General features: G+C 48.3%; 1 protein-coding gene across 1 annotated transcript in view; it reads right to left on the reverse strand.

The window, feature by feature from the left end:
- The window catches only part of AP2B1 (adaptor-related protein complex 2, beta 1 subunit), a 62,940-nt gene that overhangs the window by 21,566 nt on the left and 27,170 nt on the right, over positions 1–14,204 (reverse strand). The window contains exons 12-14 of the mRNA XM_010003829.1: positions 13,813–14,078; positions 9,387–9,579; positions 1,700–1,741 (exon numbers count right to left, since the gene is read on the reverse strand). Of these exons, the coding sequence (XP_010002131.1) occupies positions 1,700–1,741; positions 9,387–9,579; positions 13,813–14,078 (501 nt within the window). The remainder of the gene's footprint in view (positions 1–1,699; positions 1,742–9,386; positions 9,580–13,812; positions 14,079–14,204) is intronic.

Genomic DNA, 14,204 nt, shown 5'->3' on the forward strand with positions numbered 1-14,204 from the left:
TATCAACAGTGCTAAATAATGCACTCGAATTCCAAAGCTTTTGACAACTAATCCCTACACTCAGCTGTCACCTCATCCATGGTTTCACAGCACTTCTTAGGCCTCCAGTTACCCTCACTGTAGAGGAATCCTTCTTCTCATAAAGACAATATATTTTGTGGATAGATAAACCCAGGGGAAATAAATGCTCCAAATCTTCCCCCAGCTACGAGAGTCTCCAGGAATCTACAAGATTTTGCATATCCAGAGATAGCAAGGGAGCCATGTCCATACTGCCTACTCACACCCAAAGCCAGATCCCTGCATTCCTGGCACTATGATTCAAAAGGTTAATTACACGAGGCAGATCTAGTTGTTTCTGTGTGCCAGAGGACAACCTTTCTACAAGAAGGGCAATCCTTCCCTCTCAGGACTTAAAATAAGGGCACCAAACCTCTAGGGGCCCAGCTCTAGGTGGGACATTCCCACTCAAGTCAGGCTCCCAAGTTCTTCACTGTGAGCAGAAAAAATTATAGGTTTGACCACAGTCAGCAGCCCAGAAACAGGAAGAATGACTAAGGCAGGTAGTAGGAAATACTGGAGACTGCTTTGGGCCTGAAGTTACACTGCTGTTCTGTGTTCAAGAACCCACCTGAGATGTGGTGTTTCAGTCAGCCCTCTGGACAGGGAGGACTGCTGGTTTTACAGAACTGCTTGGCAGGTTTATGATGGCCCAGGAAGGCAGAGACCTGGCTTTGTAGGTGTGATCTCTACAGAGAAAGTATCTCCCACGTCCTGGTGTGTACTGCCTGGCAGCTACAGGTGTACTGCACCACCAGCTCTCCTCTGCACTCATGCTGGAGCTGGAAAGGAATGCCAGGTTCACAGGGAAAGAAGGAGAGAGAATTACTGCAGCCATAACAAGGGTCTCTGAAAAGTCCTCACTCCAGAGCTGAGTATGCTTTCCTCACTGAATTACTGGCTACACAGTCCTGGGAAGAGGGACTGGAGCTTTCTCCAAGATACTGTTTTTGACTGTGGGTTGGAGGCACCCTCCCTCCTCCCCATATCTCCAAGTCATCTTGCACCTCTTCCCCATGCTTTCCTGGAAGAAGATGGTATGCATCTGAAGCCAAGGGTGCTTTGAAAGCAGCATGAAAGCCTCTCGTGCTGGGCAAGTGCTGTAGGCAGTAGGACATTCCCAAAGCACAGGCACAGAGAGGAGGCTGGTGGCAGGCAGAGGTCAGCACTGTCCACGCATCATAGGAAAGCTCAGAGCAGTAATCCTGATGTCCAGGAAAAATATTATGAGGCATTTGGAAGGAGAAAAGCACTGAGTTCAGACAAGCCTGTGGTGACACCAGGTTAGGGTTACAATAGAACAGGCTGTATGAGTAGAGGGGTAAGTGTCCTTGGCCTTTCAGATGGCCAGAAGTTGCTTAAGGACTGGGGTACTGCCAATGTTAATGCTAAAAGCTGAGAAAGAAGAGCCAAGCAGATAGTCAACAGCTCTGGCCCTGGCTGCTCTTAGGAAAGCCCAGATGACATCTGGACTCAAAGCAACATAGATAGGACCTGTGTGTTTCCATTGCAGTTGCCCATTCTCAAACATCTTCAGGGATTTAAGCATCTTCCAGCATGTAACAGGTGAGGTTGTATTTAAAAACTCTGAGCTTTGAGCAGCTTTTTAGAGTGGGGAAAAAAATGGAATGGCACTTACTGCCGGGCTTCCTCCAATGCCCACGCCAAGGTCACTGCCAAGCTGAAAGAGAGAAGGAGAGAGAGGAGAGAAAGACCCAGTTCATTTAAGCCAAGTGTCAGATGGCCGAGGGGAGCTCAGCGACCGCTCCGCCGCCAGCGCCTCGCGCTGCTGCATGCAGGACAGACAGAGATGCAATGATGGGAAAGCACAGGGAGCAGAGGGGCTTTTTCTTTTTCTTTTGTGAGAGCAAAGCTATGTGGAGAACTACCCCACACACCTACTGCAGACAGGAGCGTTTTGCAGAGTAACAAGAACAAAACCTCATCCCTGTCATCTGCACCACCAGCTCTGCGCAATTCTTCCATCTTCCAGGCATCGGTGCTTTCCCTCCAACCCACCCCGCTGGCTGCCAGCAGTTCTCAGCAGCTCCACAAAACCCAGTGGGGTAACTGTGAAGTGGAATAAAAATAAAGCTGACAGGAAGCTCACTTCCTGAAAGCTTTCATTTTCTAGGGAACAGCTACTGACTGCGGGAAGACACAAGGCATCTTGGCTCCCTTCCTCTGCCATGCGGCTCTTCTCAGTAACGAGGAAGAAAGAGATGAGGTATGTGCAGCTATCACAGCAGCTCTGAGGTGGGCTTTGTCTTCCCTTTGAGGATGCTCCCCTCCCTCAGACAGGAAAAAAACAGCTTAATGATCTAATGGGCCTCTCAAATAGCAAAGAGACCTTACAGGTCACGAGGGTATTTCAGTAACGATCCCTGCCAAGCAAGGCAGCTACGGCTTGAAGAGAGTGGAAGAGCCACTGTGCACCCCCCCTGCAGCCCCCCAGACCCCACACCCTCCCTGGAACCCTTCTGCCAAACCACCCTGCAGCCCCCCCAGCAGCTGTTCTGTCACCAGCTCCCTTTACAAAGCATCCACATCACTTCCTCTGTGATAAAACTCATTTTTTTTAACCATCCACACCACTGCACACACTTGAGAGAATTCAGCCATCAGGCTGCAAGTGCTTCTGCAAGTGCAACATCACTCCTGTGAATATTTATAAAGCACTTGGCAGATGACTGATAGTCAGGAGGAAATAAGCACGGATCCCTAGCAGTTATTCATTGCAGAGGTGTCTCCAGGCTGATCTGTGTCCTAAGCTTTTGTTCAGATGATCATGGCAGTTTTTTGCATAGTACAGATTTGTTTGTTGGGCTTTTTTTCCCTCACACTGGGACAAGGATCATGCCCTGCAAGATGCACAAAGGATGGAGCAAGCGCAGGGGTGAGGTAGCAGCCAGCCCCAGGGGGAAGGGCTGGACTGGCAGACCAGAACAACACCTCTTCCCTCTGCACAAAAGACTTGGAAATTCAATTTTGCTCTATGCCCTGCTAGCCTGTTTCCTGGGAGATCTCATGGCAAATGTATTTTACAGTGGCCAAGAGATACCATAAAGCTTCATACTTCCCTCCCTCAGAGCACAAATAAAAGGATAAAATGCCTTGAGAACAGCAGTACAGTTGCAAGACAATGACTTATCAGATGATAACTAGCCTCCAAAAAACCTGCAAGATTTGACAAATTCCTGTGCTATTCTGGATTCCCTTTCTATCCTCTGGCATCTCAACCTCCCCTTGTGCCTGCAGAAGCCACTGGATGCAATATTAGCTACTGTAAGTAGTGTTAAGAGAAGTACAATTCACATACTATTTGCCTTTTGTTAAGAAGCCTTAAGAGCTTTTTTCCTCTGAGAGACTCAGTTTATCCCTCCTTGAGGCCATGGCAGAAATTTATAGGACATCTCTCACCTCCTGCAGCAGCCTTGGTAGAGCAGCCCAGGGCAGTGCAGGCCACAGGGCTGGCGGTTCTTAGCTTGCTTCAGAGACAAGAGTGACTGATTTCAAAGTCAAAAGAAGATCAGTCACAGACCAAAAGAAGCCAGCCAGAGGATGCAAATCCAATTGAGTTTATAAAATAGGGCTTATTACACTGTCAAGTCTCCCCCACTGAAACAGCTTGGCAGGGCAGAGCTCTGCTCTCCAGACAGCTCTTCCAGCCACGCCATGTTCTAGATTCATCTGTCAGATCATTTACATCTTTTAACTGAGGCTCACTGAGGAGTAATAAATCCAACTATTACACCTTATCCCTATTCACAGTCTTGCACGCAGATGAACTTCACACTTTATACTGACAGACAGTAAAGTCCAGAGGAAAAGGAAAAAAGGTGAAGCACCCCATTCATTTCCAGATATTATTGTATTCATGGAGAACTTCTGGTGCTGTGGTCTGAAGCAGAAGAAAGGCTAGTTTATCAAGCAGCAAGCATTTTACAAAGGGTATTATGGAAAAGACTGCATAATTCTGCATAATCAAGCCAGATGTTAACTATTCTACCATTTCCTACTACACTGATCATTAGAAGCTGCAGGCTAGGAAGCCAGCCTTGAAGAAACCCATGCACTAGCTGCATGCACTCACTGTGAGGGAGGGAAGGGGTGACATATTTGGGTTCCTCAAGATATCTGCAGGTCTTCCATTTTCCATAGCTGTCATGTCTTGGGGGAAAAGCAGAATTTGGATTTATTGCTTGTCTTGAATCAAGACTCCAGCTCTCACCCCCTGCAAGGCAGAGGTAAAAACCTCACTGGCTCAGAGAATTCACCATAAGCCTCTTTACATTTCTAGATTGCACCAAACATCTCTGCTCACTGGTAGAAAAGTTCTCTTTCTGATGCCAGGGACTCTGACCTGCTCCTCCTGAGGCCCTGCAGGCACCAGGGCCTCTGCCCCCATGCCTGGGACCAGGCACTGCAGATGTGAGATACAGAGCAAGCTCCAAAGAGCTGGCAGCTCCACCAGGTCCCTACAGACTGAACTGGCTCTACCTGTGTAGTGAAAAGAGAAGTGACAACATATCTACTTCAGAAATCAAAGAGGGGGAGTTAATAAAGAACTAATCAGTTCCACATCAGACCAAGGGGCACTACCTATTGCAGCAGCACAGAAGTCCCTTTCACTGTTTTCTTGCCTGTCACCCTCCCACAGCACCAACACTTTCCCATTCAGAAACTTCAGGACTGGTTTACCCCATCCTCCTGCAAGATGCCCAAGACATAACTTCAGTCCAAAATGATGAAAGAGATGGTAACAGCGACGTGTGTGAGTAAGAGGGAAGGAAGAAGACAGAGGGAACAGGAACCAATTACCCACAGAGTGTCCTCTCCCATCTGGAGTGACAGGCAGAGTGCAGAAGGAAAGCAGCAGATATTTGTCAGGCTTGAAGTGCTGCCGAACCAATTCCCCAGGGCTGCAGCTCCAGTTAACCGTTTCCATTCATCTCCTGGGCAGGACTCTCCCATCAGCAGGACCATGTGAACCTGCCTTCCAGAGGAACAGGCAACAACCCCACGGAGGACAGGACCACGGTCCTACAGCCACCAGCCCTGTCCAGGCTGAAACACTGGCTGTGAATGTGGGTGGACAAGGGATGGTCAAGGGGAACTTTTAGCTGTGAGCCTGCAGCACTGCAAAGCCCTGACCCTGAGCCCAAAGTAGGCTGGCTTGCTGCTAAGGGCACAAAGCCTCTGCCCACGAGGAGGAGCTGCCAGGTTGAGGAGATGAGCAGGGGAAGAACAGGGAGCCTTAGGCCACCAAACACACCAACAGGAATTCTCTTCACTCCCTCCAAGCCCAAGCAGCCATATGGGTTTAAAGAAGAGGCTGAGCTTGACCCTGTATCAGCCAAACCAGCAGCAGCACCTCTCCCCAGGCTGCACTGGCACCTTCACTTGCTGCCCGTGGCTGGGGTGGCTGCGGCTGCTCTGCGGCTGAGGAGCAGCTGCCCTGAGCTCCCGGCTCCCGCGAGCAGTGACGCTGACTTAGGGAGTGCAGCAGTGCTGGAGGTTCTGCATCGGCAGGGTTTATTTGCATCTTAACAGCAGCTTGTAATGAAGTGACTCTGCTGATGTGTTCACGTGATCTGAGAGGGGTTACAATCCCTCTGCACCATCAGGTGAGGCGTTTGGAGCTCCAAAAAAATAGCAGGGAGGGTGGAGCAGCGAGGGGATTCTGCCCCTCTGCTCTGCCCTGGTGAGAACCCACCTGGAGAACTGTGTCCAGCTCTGGAGCCCTCAGCACAGGAGACATGGAGCTGTTGGAGAGGGTCCAGAAGGGCCACAAAGATGGCCAGAGGGCTGGAGCAGCTCTGCTCTGGAGACAGGCTGGGAGAGTTGGGGTGTTCAGCCTGGAGAAGAGAAGGCTCCAGGGAGACCTTAGAGCACCTTCCAATGCCTGAAGGGGCTCCAGGAAAGCTGGGGAGGGACTTTTCACCAGAGAGGGCAGTGACAGGACATGGGGTAATGGTTTGAAACTGAAAGAGGGGAGATTTAGGTTAGACATCACCTTCAGGATGAATTTTGCCATGTTGCAGAAGTTAATGCTTCCGTTGATCTTCCTGGGTTAGTCCTGTTGGGACTTAGGCCTGATCCCTCTCAAGACAGACACCCCCTCCAAAGAAAAGGAGGCATTCTCAAACACACAAGAGCTGCAGCAAGCATCTGAGGTGATCAAGACATGACAGTGAGTGAATGTGACACGGAGGCTGAGATCCTGCCAGCAGCCTCTGCCAGACCTTCAGCTGCCTTTGAGACATCCACAGAACTGACACAATCTCCCCATCACAGCAACAGACCATGATTTCATGCACCAGCTCAAGCACATCCCAAACCACTTCCTTCCACTGTAACAGAGAGACTTATTGAGGCTTTTTTAACGTATCAAACAGTTGCTCAGAAAAAGGATGCAGAGTTTGGGGTTGCCCTACTCTGACACCAGAGCAGCTTCCATCCCTGCCCAGCCTGAGGGATGACACCAGAGGCACGAAGTAGAAAGTAGACCACATTCTAATACCTTGTGCTCCCCTGCCTCCTCTCAGGTCACCTGAGATCCAGAAGGGACCTCAACAGAAAATGGGGATCACCAGCAGAAGTGGCACAAACTCCATCACTGGAAGCCTTAAAATAATTACACGAGACAAAGCTCTGGTGAAAAAATACATACTCAGTCCTTCCTTAGAGCCAATCCCAACCACACTTGGTTCCAGTTCTCTAATTTGGACTCTTAAGTCAACAAGAAGGGTGAGAAAAGCAAGATCAAAGCTGCACACACAGAGAGGGGGACAACTGCCTCCATATCACAACCAGAGGGTGTCTTGTACTGTCTTGTAGCGTGGGGGCCCAAAGTGAATTAAACTGTCTGGTTTGAGGATGAGAGAGAGACTTCTCTCCATGCTTCATGCTAGGGTATGGGAGCCTCAGTCTTCCCAACAAAGCAGGGGAAGAAAATGAATTTTAAAAACCCTAAAACTTCAGGAGAATGAAGAAGGGAAACTTCAAAGTGGAACAAATAAGGCAGTAGTATAACAAAGAAAGTATGTGGGTAAGGTATCTGGAGAAGGAGGAAGGAATTGCTATCCCAACAGCCAGGACACTTACTGATACACTGAGAGGCAGAACACTGATAAGGACAGAGGAGGAAGATTTTATTTCAGTCTCTAACCCACCTCACTAATTGACTGCATGAGCAGCCCAGGTGACCAGCATCCCTGGCTCATGGCCATTTTCCATCCCTGGAGAAGGGTGAAGAGCTTGGGACACACCTCATCTCACCACCACAAAGAGAAACCAGGCAGTGAGAGGCTGTTTTTGGCACTGCACAAATGTGGCTCCATGTATCTGCCTGAGATCCAAACACCAATCCCCTTGGCTAGCCATGCAGCCAAGAGACACTGCCAGCAATTCAGCTAATACCAGGCTAGGGTTAACTCAGCTTCATACTTGTTGAACACAACAATAAACAAAGACAGATCACATTCACTCACACACTAATTAGGCTTATTAGGGAAGGAAAAGCCAGAGAAATACAGAGATTTACCAGGAAAAGATTCACTGATACACGCAGGCATCAGAAGACAGGACATTTGATGAAAGACCACTCCAACAGAAAGCATTCCAGGGGACAAAAAAGAAACACCATCCAGATTCTTTTTTTAGTGTTTTCCCCATCTAGTACCTCAGCTGAGCCAGTGCTGCAGCCCGAGGCAGCTACTCCTTGTCCAGACACTGCTCAATCACACTGCACAGCCCCGTGAATTTACTTAAGGCTTGACAAAAATCTTAAGGAAAAGCCTAATGTCATGTCAATTAGCAGCTCCACTGCCAAACTGGGTCACTAAATTAAGCCCATCAAAGCCAACTGCTAGAGAAATCTTTTCCCAAAACCAAGTTTTAGTCCTGCTGCTGTGTCCATTTATTTGTCTCTGACACTAAAGAGAAACAACAGGTTACTATAAGTGGCCTGGAAGACACTAGCCAGAGGAATGTAACTCCTAGCCACTCTGAGCAGCCAGAGCTAGCACCACTTTCTGCAATGCCTTCCAACTATTAGACATCCCGGTGCCCCAGTGGCAGTTCTAGCATCACAGGGCAAAGGCTGCCAAGGTCACTGCTCTGGATTCAGTGGCTGCACTCCCAGCAACTCCAGCATAAACAGTTTCCCTGATCCTGGGTCTCCCAAGAGCAAAGGCAGAGTCCTTGCTAAATAAGCAAACTGCTGTTTAGGTGTCACAGAGACCAAAGAAGATCTGACCTCCATGAACACCAATGCTATTAGATTGTGGCCAGTTCATTAGCTCATGAAGCACTGGAGGTGGAAATGTGTTTAATGTCTCATTTAGCAAGATTATGGCAGCTTAAAAAAAAAAAATAAAAAAAAAATTATCTTTGACAAACAAGGATTTGTTGCACGGGGTTCATCCAGCTGCCTCCCACCTCTGTTACTCAGAGCTTGACTCAGAACTGAAAGTGCACCTAAATCAGGCACACAGATAACCCAGTCCAGCTCACCAGGAGCCAAACCTCAAGGCAAAGCCAGACAAATCCACTGTAGGTCTGAAGAGCCCACAGCTGCCCTCACTGGGGTGGTCTCATTCAGGTTAGTTGGTGCTAACACACCTAGACTGCTTCTTACCCCTGGTAAGTCACCAGGCTGGAAGAGTTATGTGTGCTGTGCTCCATCCATAGGAACATCTCTCAGGATGCTGCTGACATTCACCATTTCTCTTTGCCTGGCTGTCACCAGCCTGAGAGCACAGCACTGAGCTCCTGGCCACTGCTAGTCTCCTTGCTAAGTGATTCCCCCATGGCAGCTCATACCCCAGAGCAGATGCAATGTGTGATTACTCATGCTCTGGAGCCTGACCCTGTTAGTACTGGAACACCTCCTCATGAGCAGCTAAGGAGGACTATCCAGAGTGCTTCCCTCTTGACCTAACTGCAATGAAAGTGTCACTGACATTAAACCATGAGCCACTGAAGAACATACAAATGGGCCTGCAGCCCTCAGAGCCCTGCACTGAAATTCAGGAGGTTTGGGAACCAGATGAAACAAAGGTCCTCTTGAAAGGGAGCCAGAATGCCTGAAAAAGCAGTGGAACAAATACATCCACCAATCCTGGGGATTCTATAGCATGCAGCAGGAAAAATCTGCTGGAAGTTGGTACAAGAGCACTGGTTAAATCCTCTTGGACTTTCAGGACTCAGCACTGCGAGCTCAGCAATCCAAGCATTACAAGCACAAATAATCAAGGTTTTGCAGAGATAAGCACAGCTCCAATTATTCTGCACCAGCTGAAGCTAAAGAGGATGCTGCTTACCAAGCTGTCCAGTCCTCCTCCCAGGAGGTCCACAGCACCCATCTGCATGGTGGACACTTGAGGAACATTCACTGGGGGTCCCAGGTCCAGGTTGAGAAGGTCACCCAGCAGGTCACCCTGTGATGGAATGACCTGTGGTTGCTCCAGGTTGGTGGTGGCCGTTGGGCCCACAGGGCTGTCACCTGCATCAGTGCTGTGGGTGGGAGAAACAAGAACCAGAAGAGAGCAACATTAATCACCTTCGGTTTCCAGATTCCCAGCAGGAGGAAACACAGCAAGAGGTGGCTCCTGAGCAGCAGCCAGTTCAAAGCTTATCCTAGCAGCTGGTCCAACCACTGCCACATACAAGGCAGCATGTTATGGCAAGTGGTTCCTCAGCACCTGCTCTGAGCACACTGACTTTCCACGTGCTGTGCATGGCTTTCAGTTCAGGAAAGATCTTCAGGTGTGAAATCTGCCCACTGTTTGCACACTCCCTCCCAAAAGAAGTAAGTCATGAGTACTACATGGACTACCGTGCTGAAAATGCTTATTTCCTAGCTCAGAAGAAACCTGAGGAGATAATGTGTAGCCCACTGGGCCTGGAGGACATGTAAACATGAAAACAAAACCCCAAATTTCCTCAGAGACCTGTGAGCCCTTGCTCTAATCAGTGCAAACTCAACCACTCCTCACAGATCTGGATTAGCCACCTTCTACTGAGCAGCACTAAGCTCCACAATTCTAATTAAAGACCTCAATCTAAAATGGATACCTCCTTTCTACCAATAATTTCTTTTTCTCTGAGTTAGCAGGCATGCTAATTACTACTCTAGAAATGTTCATTATACAGCTTCCAAATTCTAGCAGTCTGGCTACCTTTTATATTCACTTGCTACTGGATTTTACAAGGAGAAGAAAAACCAAAAAGGTAAGATTGATTGTAGCTCCTGGGGATCTCCTTACAATGCATTTATTCTTTAAATCCAGAGATGCTAATAGTTTGGAGAACTAAAAATCTATTTTATGTTCTGTTGCCAGCAGTAACTGACAAAATTACTTCCAGCTGGTATTAGTGCAGATGCAGGTCACTGCACACAAGTGCCACAGGAATTAAGTGTCCTGACAATGTGTTCGACACTGGGGCGTTTTGTGAGGACTGCAGCTCCTGATTGCAAGGCACCACCACCCTCTTCCTTATCCTTATTCAGTTATTGAGGGGAAAGCTTCAGACACAGAGTGTAAGCTGCTCCCAGCTCCAGTGCCAAGAAGAAAAGCTGTAGCATAAGGACTGCAGCATGAATTAGTTACCAGGCAGAGACAGAAAGGGCTGAAAGCTGCTTTGTGTTAAAAGCTTTAGACCCTAGTAGTACTAATATTAGTTGACTTTCTGCTTCTGACTTCTGAGTGTGCTGAACAGCTAATGAAAACATTTTTGAAGAGCAAGTGGTTCCCATGATCCACTCCCACCCCCAACCTGAGCACGGGGAGAACAGACTGTCTGCGAGAGGCGCGGCACCAGCCGGTGCACACGCTTGCTCCCTTCCCAGCATCTCATCCCTGCCACACTACACCTCTTCAACACTTACTCATCCTGCTGATGGAGTTAAAGCAGTCCCTCAAGGTCTTGTGTAACTGCAGCTGCCCCGAAGCCCAACAAGAAATTAGGAAAGGACAAAGCTAAGTCAGGTCTGTATGAAAAACCCGAAAAGCCAAGGCCTCCATTTCCTGCACAGAATGGGCCTCTCCAAAGGGATCTGGATAAACAACTTGACATTTTCTTTGAAACAAAAAAATTAATAAAGAAGGTGTAGGCCATAACAGGCAAAAAGACTTAATACAAGCTTTCTCCTTTAAGAGTCTTGGGCAGTGGCCAGCAGCTGGGTTTGCCCACGAGAGTTGATGTGACCCTCCTGTGAGTTAAACCTCCAGCAGTTCCCAGCTGTTGGGTGTCACAAGGGATGCTTAGCCTAAACCAGAATCCAGGTTTTCCTGAAGCCACCTGTGTGAGAATGGGGACTCCTGCCAGAGTCTCCTCCCCTCCCAGGAGCCCTGTAAACATCTCCCCAGATTTCCCAGCTGCTCTATCGCTGAGCAGGGATGGTGGGAGCCACCACATGAGGAAACACTGCCAAGCAATAAGGAGATTTCTCCCCCACCTTTAGGATTCATCTGCAACTCTGTGACACTCGGGCTCATTGAAGAGGCAGGAACATCTCACCATCTGTGAGCTGTTCAGTGGGTCCCCCCAGCTGAAAGCTAAAAGGAACCTGTCCTACACTGCTCTGAATGAAAATGAAACTCATCAAAATGCAATGTAGTGTATTCTGCCAACCACCACTAACAACTTCTAGGTTTATATCCAGAAAAGCAACACTGAAAGAGCTACTTCTGCCCAGATATCTACCCAAGGCAACACTATCCTGGCTTGCTTAAGCCACATTCATTGTGGACATCTCCATCCTTCTCCACCTCTATCTCACTGCAACCTGAAGGAAAACCTCTCTCTCTAGCAGGTGTTTCAGCCACCAGAATGGTCATTACCAGAGTGCAGAAGTAATGAAGATGACTCCAGATATCTAGGTGAGAAGGTTAGCTTTTACTGGACACCCATAACTTGCCTTAAACTTACAGATTTTCATGTATCTCTTTATGCACATTCAGCACTAAAAAAAGGCAAATCCATTTCTTAGCAATCAGTGAGGTCACACTGGATGCACAAATTCAGGCTCCCCACAACCATGCAGAGCTGCTCACTATAATCCTCACGGCTGACAGTGGCAATTTGGAATGCTGTCACACTAGGAGGCCTTGGCATCAGCTTGTAAGGTTTACTATCCTTTTACTAACAGCAAAGCAGAAAGCCACATTAGTAGGCCCTCTATGAGGTGAGCTCACATCAGGGAACCCTGGCTTGTCATCAGGTAGCACCACTCGTTTTAATTTACCAAGTGGTAAATTAAACTTCTCCCAGCTCTGGCTGCCTCAGCATGCCACTGCTGACCGAGGCTGGAAGGTTTTGTGCTGAAGCACTGGGTAATTCAGCAGCAAACACCAGCAGGGCAGTGCCCAGAGCTGCCGTGGTCACCAGGTTTGAGGTCACAGCCTGAGCAGCAGCTACGAGAGTCCAGCCACGTACACAGCACAGGCAGCAAGGCACATCACTCTATGCAAAAGCTGAATTCCTTGAGCTGACTAAAATACCCTAAAACGTCAGTTTGTGTGCTGACCTAAAACAACACAGGAAGGCTGGTAACTCCAGAGACCAAAGCTACCCCAGCCCTGGTTTGTTCTCCTGAGGCAAAGCTCTGATGAGGAGAGGTAGCCAAGGGACACGGGCACTGCTTTCCTTGTCTGATACAGAGACTGGTGCCTGCTGGTCCTGGGTCAACGCAGCCAGACTTAGTTTCATAGGCAGAGAGAAAACAACTCTGCTTCCCAAAGCCAGTCATTTCAGAAATAGCTTTAGCAGCTAAGAATAGCAGAGAAGTGCTGTCAGAAAATAGAGAAGGTGCAGCATCACACACTGATTTATCAGTGCAACAGCAAAAAATAGCACTGCAAATGTCACTTTGGGAATATTAGGAGGTAAGCCTGGATACTCTCCCTCCTGCTGTAAAGCACACTTAGGTCTGTAATTAATGCCACCAGTGCAAATAGCACAGCTTACCTGAATGAGGAATCATGGGAACAAGCTCTACAGCAGCCCTTCTTCAGCCCAGGACTACCTCGCTGCCTGCAGATCTAACCCACTTCCAGGACTGGGATCACAGGGAAGCACTAAAGCTCCAGACAATGAACCAAAGCATTTGGCTCCTCCTCTGCCCCAGAGGTCAGACAGAACCCTGTCAGCCCAGGCATCTTTTCAGTGTTGGGGTTAGATGGCTTGTACACTCCCCTGGTTTTATAGGCACCAAGTGAGAAAGGCAGTTTTCCCAGTCCTTCCCCATTTCATATTCCTGGTATCAAAACATCTCAGTACTTGCCACTTCCAGGAAACTGGTATTATTCTATACAAATGAGGCTTGTAAAGCTGTGCTGTTGCTGAAGCAAAAGCTCTTACAAAATTAAATAAAAGCATTCTTCTGTAAGCTGCTTGGTTGTACTTCCACAGCCCTGGAAGTATGCCCTTGAACCAGTTACCCAAGCTTCTAGTTTTTTAATCAAATTCTTGTGTCAAGAGAGCTTATAGCTAATGTCTTTCCAAAAAACATTATAGCTCCTCCTCACACAAGAACTTCGATACTTCCTCTGTCTCTGACCCAGGAACTCAGCAGCTACATACCCTGGATGAAATCCTGCAATGAAATGGCTCCTTGCATGACCTGCAAGCCCTACACAATCGATAAAAAAACACCAGACTGTTAGAATAGATTCTTGCATCTTTTGGACTGTTTGCTAGAAAGAAACAACCAATCTGTCCATTGCCAGCCCAGCCTCTGCTTACCTGCCGTGGTGAATGGGCAGGTGTTTGCGGTGGATCCCATGGCTCCCCTCCACAAAAGCATTGGGTGGTTTGTGGTACACAGAAGCCAGAGACCCAATATGGCAGATCAGCTCATCCAGGAGAGTCGGCTCAATCAGATCAGTCTCCTCAGAAATAAGTGGCTTTTCTGAGAGCACCACTTCCTTGGCAGTCACTGGGTCCGTGGAAAGCAGGCGCCAGTAGATGTAGCCACGATCCCGCAGGTCTGGGTTGTCAGAATCCTGAGACAAAGTCGTGCATCACTCACAGGTCTGAAGGGACTAATACTCCTAAATCCATTTTTCTAGCAGTGATTCTGCTGGATTAAAAACCCCCAACCATCCAGCAGTGACACAGACATCCACTTCAGCAGG

This window comes from Chaetura pelagica, unplaced genomic scaffold, assembly GCF_000747805.2.
Source record: "Chaetura pelagica isolate M959 unplaced genomic scaffold, ChaPel_1.0 scaffold638, whole genome shotgun sequence".
Taxonomy (NCBI): domain Eukaryota; kingdom Metazoa; phylum Chordata; class Aves; order Apodiformes; family Apodidae; genus Chaetura; species Chaetura pelagica.